This window comes from Apodemus sylvaticus, chromosome 3 (genome assembly GCF_947179515.1).
Source record: "Apodemus sylvaticus chromosome 3, mApoSyl1.1, whole genome shotgun sequence".
In the NCBI taxonomy this organism is placed as follows: Eukaryota; Metazoa; Chordata; class Mammalia; order Rodentia; family Muridae; genus Apodemus; species Apodemus sylvaticus.
Genome location: NC_067474.1, coordinates 57136417 through 57142812, shown reverse-complemented (window position 1 = coordinate 57142812; position 6396 = coordinate 57136417). Strand labels below are relative to the sequence as shown.

General features: G+C 41.6%; 1 protein-coding gene across 1 annotated transcript; it reads left to right on the top strand.

The window, feature by feature from the left end:
* Nucleotides 1-441: 441 nt before the first annotated feature.
* LOC127680236 (cell division control protein 42 homolog) lies at nt 442-5664 on the top strand. Its single transcript, XM_052175782.1, has 2 exons — nt 442-560; nt 5211-5664. Exons 1-2 carry the CDS (start codon nt 442-444, stop codon nt 5662-5664), a joined length of 573 nt encoding a protein of 190 aa, XP_052031742.1.
* Nucleotides 5665-6396: the final 732 nt, after the last annotated feature.

Genomic DNA, 6396 nt, shown 5'->3' with positions numbered 1-6396 from the left:
GGGAGGAATTCTGTGTAGTAAAGAGAAGAACAAACGCACCTAAGAGGCTATGGAGGGAGCATGGTACAACAGTGGTTAAGCAAGCAAGGATTAAGGAAACACCAAATGCTACAAAACAAACAAAATGAGAGGAAGTAATATAAACCTTTCAATAATAAATTTGAATATCAATAGTCTCAATCATTCACCCAAAAGATACTGGCTAGCAGACTCGATTAAAAACACAAAACAAACAAGAGCAGAATCCATGTATTCAGTGCTTCCAAGAAACACATCTCACCATCAAAGATAGATACTACCTTATAGCAAGAGGATGGGCACAGATGTTCCAAGCAATGGGCCTAGCGAACAAGCAGGAGTCACTGTTTAATATATGATGTCATAGACTTCCCTCCAAAACTAGTCAGGAAAGATAAAGCACATTTTATACTAATTAAGTAAATGGTCCATCACAACAAACAAATATCAATTGTAATTGCACCAACTGTTTTTGACTACTATGTAGTCACAGTTTTGATTGGTGGAGAGCCATATACTCTTGGACTTTTTGATACTGCAGGGTGCCAGAAGCCATTCTCACTTAGATCTCAAAAACTCCTCCTTTCAGCCATTTCTAGCCTGCTTTTAGAAGGAAAAATACTAGCTTAAAGATTAGCCAAGTAGCTAGATGGTCAGTACATGCAGAGATCACCTGAGTGGGCTAGAACAAATGGAGATCACCTGTGGTCAGGTTACCATAGCAACTCCTTTCCACTTCACCTCCTCATGATCAATTTATTGGGCCAAGTTCCTGCAGCAATAGCCAGCTTTTCCCTGAGATTCTGAGAGACAATTCTGAAAAACTGTTTCTAAGAAACAATACTAGTCCCCTGAGATTGTTCCTCAAATACAATGTCTTGTCCCCTTTACCCCTCCCTACACCTTGCTTGCTTCCCTTTAAACTGCCTTGTGTAAAAAATAAAAGTTGACAGCTTGATCAGAGTACTGTCTTGCTGTCCGTCTCTCGAGTCTCTTGTCTCTCGCCTTCTCCTAGGTGGTCCAGGAACCCTGTTGACTGTCCTGCAGGTCGGGACACTCTGGCGCCCAACAGTGAGGCCCCCATGGAGTCATCAAGGAGGATACTCTAGGACTGGAAGGAAGGGCCCTTCAAGGGCAGCTCCAGGAGCGGATAGGTAGAGGCACGGTTGACCCGCTGGCACTCGGCCAGGGAATAATCTCCATGGCAAAAGCATTGGAAGGTAAGGCATGGGACTGAAAGGATAGACAATAATACAGCCTAACTCTAATGACCCCAAAGAAGTCAGGAGTTTAAAATGCTATCTCGCTTTGTTAGAAACTAGTTAAAGGTCACATTCCAGAGCCCGCCCTTTGTTTAGACCTAGCAGATAGGCCTTGAATAGGTGATCCTGGCCCCACAAGGTAACTGGAAATGGGCTAAGCTTATCTTGCTTCTGTAAACTGCTTACACCATTACCCCTATACAGGAGTTCACGCAGCTATAGACATTCAAGAAAATAGGAAACTAATTGGTCCACTGAGTGTGGGCTCCGATAATTTAAACTGATTGGCCTAAAAACTATGGAGTGGTACAAATCAATTGGCTCGCATTTCGAGGGCTCTCCATGCTAAGAAATGATTGGTTTGTGATTCGTGGGCTTTGTCGTAAACTTATAAAAGCTGTCGCAATTCGGCACTCATGGTCCACAGTCCTCCAGCCCTGCGCAATGTACGAATGTGGAACCCAGAATTCTGGAATGAAGAAACCCTCATGTTATTGCATCGAGACCATTTCTCGCGAGTGATTTGGGTGTTACTTCTGGGGCATGGGGTGCTGGGGCACCCTTGGTTTTGGGGGTCTTACAGGACAAGCATTTACTCAGCCTGTTTTAGGGCTTAAGGAATCTCTCAAGACACGAGGGGCTAGAGTGAAGAAAAAAGTCGGACATATTTGTCCCTGGTTCCCAGAGGAAGGAATGATAGATAAGAAAACTTGGGCTAGAGTAGGTGTTTGCTTTAGAGATTACTATGCAACTTTTTGTCCAGAAAAATTCCAGTTACTGCCTTTAACTACTGGTCTTTGATTAATGATATTATTCAGAATTCCTCCTGCTTCCAGGATCTAGTTTCTGAGGGAGAACATTCACTGAAAAAGCGTTCCTCTAGGACACCATCTCCATGCTCCCTTAACCCTCCTGCCTCTGTTGTGACTGAAATGGAGGAGGGACATTTAAAACGACCTCTGCCTATGTCTATTCTTTCCCCTAATTTCTCAAAAAGGCCATGTAGCAGGAAAGTCTATCCTTCTCTACAAACTCTGAAATCTAGTCATAATCCAGGTGCTGACACTCTATCACCCGGGGAGGAAGCCAGCTTGGAGGAGAAAGCTGCCCCCAGGAGAGCCACTGAAGAAATTTCTTCTCTCCACCAAATGGTAGAAAGCCCCAGAGAGCAAGTAACACTCTTAAAGGTGCTATGAGATTTAGAGGGAAAGATGGCCATTCTAACTTCAGGATTTAATTCAAAGACAAAAACCCAGAAAAAGCCAGAGCCAAAACCCTTGCAGAAAAGTACAGTCCTGGCTTTCCCACTCTCTTTACGTAGTGGGGCTACTGTTCCCTGTGAAGCCACTGACAAGGAGAGTCTGGGTGAGAATGAGGAAGAGGGAGAAATAGGACATCAATCTCCAGGTACTCCACCCCCACATTCCCCCCCGGATACTTTGACCCTGGCTGAGGGCAGGGACAGTCATGTATCACATTACTCTTACAAGCCCCTTGACTTTAAAATTTTAGAACAATTAAAGTCTGCAATCACCACCTATGGGGCAACTGCTCCTTTTACTTTGGTGCTGTTAGAGTCTTCCACTGAGGGCTGGCTCACACCTAAGGAATTTATCCAGCTGTGCTCTCTGGGGGAGAATTTGTTCTTTGGAAGTGAGAGGCAGCTGAAGTGGCTAGAGAAATCTAAAGTAAAAACCGCTCACGGGCAGAGTATAAGTCCTGGACTGCAAAGAAACTCTTGGGCTCTCCTCCCCTCACCACTCTCTCCACATGGTCATGGTCATGGCCGGTCTCTATTTCTCTACACCCACACACTCTGTGTGTGTCTTTCTCTGCCTCAATTACCCCATTAACTCTCATCCTCTGTTCTAAATAAACTCTATTCTATACCATGTCTGTGTGTGTCCATCTAGGCACCCCACCTCCCCACACTGCTGTATGCCACATTCTCTAAACCTCTTTTTCTTTTTGTGAACTCAACAGAGGTTAAAAAAAGCAGGGCACTAGGGAAAAATTATCAGTGGCTGCCACTGTGCCTCTCCTCCCTTCTCTGGCAGAATTCCCAGAAGAAAAAAAAGACAAATAGTTAAATTTTCAACAAGAAAGTAAAAGTGGTTAAAAGCTATTTCAAAACTCTCCTGGGGAGGAGAGGAAAGCAGGAGATCTCCTGCTTCCTCTCTGAATCCTACTGGAGAGATCCATTCTTCTGGTTAGGATATTTGGATCTCTTTGGGACATCAAGTTCCCCCTCTGTCTATTGTCTGTCATTGGTGCAACAAAACCTGTCCATATGTGTGTCAATTTATGTTTAATTTATGTTTGTCTCGGAATGATTGTTGTTTGATGTTTCATGTTTAAAAGAAAAAAATGTTTAAAAAAGGTAAACAAACAAATAAACAAACAAACAAACCATTATCTGCTGGCTGTCCTGTCAGTTGCAGTTTACACAGTGGAAACTGATTTAAGGTGCTTTGCATTCTTAACTAGGAGTCAGACACAACTGGAGAAAAAGCTGCTTCTTAAAGCAGTTCTGGGACACGTGGACAAATGGATATTTCTCCTAGAAAATTTTCTACAATGGTGAAGATTGGGTTCAAAGTGCTTTTTTCCCTTGAAAAAAAAGAAAAAGAAAAAAATTGTTTGGTTTAAATTTATGAGATTCGAGTAATCACTTCATCTTTATTTCTAATTGGTCTTAAAGGTTTAAATGTTTTACGTATCTTACTATAGAGTATTTGAAGGATTTGGTGACCATTGGAGGACTTACGGTAGCAGGATGATGAGGCTTAAAGGGGAGGGTATAGGTGTCCAGGCGGGCCCTTGCCTGGGCACCTCTGCCCCTGAGGGACCACACACACAGAGACATGGTATAGAATAGAGTTTATTCAGAATAGGGGATGGGAGTTAGTGGTAGAGAGAGAGAGAAAGGGAGAGAGAGAGAGAGAGAGAGAGAGAGAGAGAGAAGGCCGGCCATGACCACGTGGAGGAGGGGAAGAGCCTCAGGGGCAGAGAGGTGAGAGAGTATGGGAGAGCTGAGAGCAAAAAGAGAGAGAGGAGGAGCAAGTAGCCCCTCTTATAGTGGGCCAAATCTCTGGGGCGGGGCATACCTGGCTATTGCCAGGTAGGTGTGGGGTGGAGCTTAGACAAAACCCCAACATTGGCTCATAAGTTATTGTACACAATTTAAAAAGTATAATGATGGTAACAGAAGGTAAGTTTAAAACTGATAATTCAGGGTTAGAGCTATCTTAAGCAACATGTGGCATGACATAACCCAAGAAAAACAGGCCTTTAAGATATTTCTAAATTGACATAATGTTTTATGTGGTTCTTATCCTAGAAATTAGACTTATAAGAAATTAAGATTTAAAATAATGTCTATTCAATAAGTTACATTGTCATACATTCAAACATAAGAACTGATAGACAAACTTTGCAATATGAAAGTAATGTGTTTAACTTTAAAGAGAAAAGATTGTTTAAAACTGGGTTTTACTTTCAAAATTTGTAGTTAAATCATGGCTTTTTGCTTTGTGGATGCTGATAATTATAAAAGCATTTGCTTCTAACTTTAAAAGAACATAAGGTAACTTTAAAAAAACCAATAAAAAGATTTCATTAGAAAGTTCTTTCTCAAGAAATGGCCAATAACCTTGCCTTATAAAAAATGTTCTGTCTTTACTTCAATACAAGAAGCTAAGATCTTAAATTTTTCGATATATATTGTTTATAGAATTTTATTATAGGCCTTTCCTCTTAACAATGGGCTTTTAAATTTTTTAAGTAAATGATTTTCAAAAGGTGTTAAGATAAATTATTTGTCTAATACACTGCTTTAAGCTTGCCACAAGAGGATTTAAGCTTCTGCTGTTCTCAAGGTAAAGGCAAAATAAATATAAAGAGACATAACTTGAAGAAAGCTACTGTAAGTATTTGTCAACAAGATTATGACAGACTACAACCGCTAAGTTACCCACAGACAGATGTTTTTCTAGTATGTTTCTCAGTAGTATCTCCATCCTCATTTAAAAATGTGAAAGAAACATGGATGCCTGAGATAATTCATCACCGTCCAAAGACTCCTTTCCTGCTTGTTGGAACCCTCATGGATCTCCACAATGACCCCTCTACTATTGAGAAACTTGCCAAGAACAAACCGAAGCCTATTACTCCAGAGACTGCTGAAAAGCTGGCGCAGGATCTGAAGGCTGTCAAGTATGTGGAGTGCACACCCCTCACACAGAAAGGCCTACAGAATGTGTTTGATGAAGCAGTGTTGGCTGCCCTGGAGCCTCCAGAACTGAAGAAGAAAGAGTCACAGGTGTGTGCTGCTCTGACGGCCTCCAGAGCCCTTTCTGCACAGCTGCTGTTGTCATCATACTAAAAGCAATGTTTAAGTCAAACTGAAGATTAAAAATTAAAATTCTTTTCTGCAATAATGACAAACGCCAGCACCCATCCACACACACTCCTGGGAGGCAAGGCCCACTAGCATGCTCCCCTTGACCTTCCAGTAATAGTTCATTTTGAGGAGCTGGAGAGATGGCTCAGCAGTTAAGAGTACTGATTGCTCTTCCAGAGGTCCTGAGTTCAATTCCCAGCAACCACATGGTGGCTCACAATCATCTGTAATGGGATCTGATGCCCTTTTCTGGGGTGTCTGAATACAGCAACAGCGATAGTGTACTCACATATATAAAAAATAAATAAATCATTAAAAATTAGTTAAGTTTGAAGAATTATGTATTGTCTGAAAAGCAATGAGTGCTAGAGATTGTTTACTTGTTTTTTTAAAAAATCAACAAAAATCCCCACAAATATTTTGTTTTGTTTTGTTTAAAACCAAGGCATGCTTGTGTTGACTCTAACAGACTAATTCAAGTTGTCAAAGCTGCTCCCTGGTTCCATTTTGGAGAGCAATCTGGGGCATCTTGGTGTCTTCTGTTTCAGTTTTGTTTTGTTTTTTCTCAACCCTTCTCTCCTTTTGGGGGTGTGTGTGGTTGTTTCTTAAACTTGCATTTTAAAATTTGTTAACCAAGGAAAGCCTGTGTCAGGGTAGAACAGATTATTTCCACATTCCACCCCTAGGCCTAGTTTAGCTAATGTGTCCCCACCT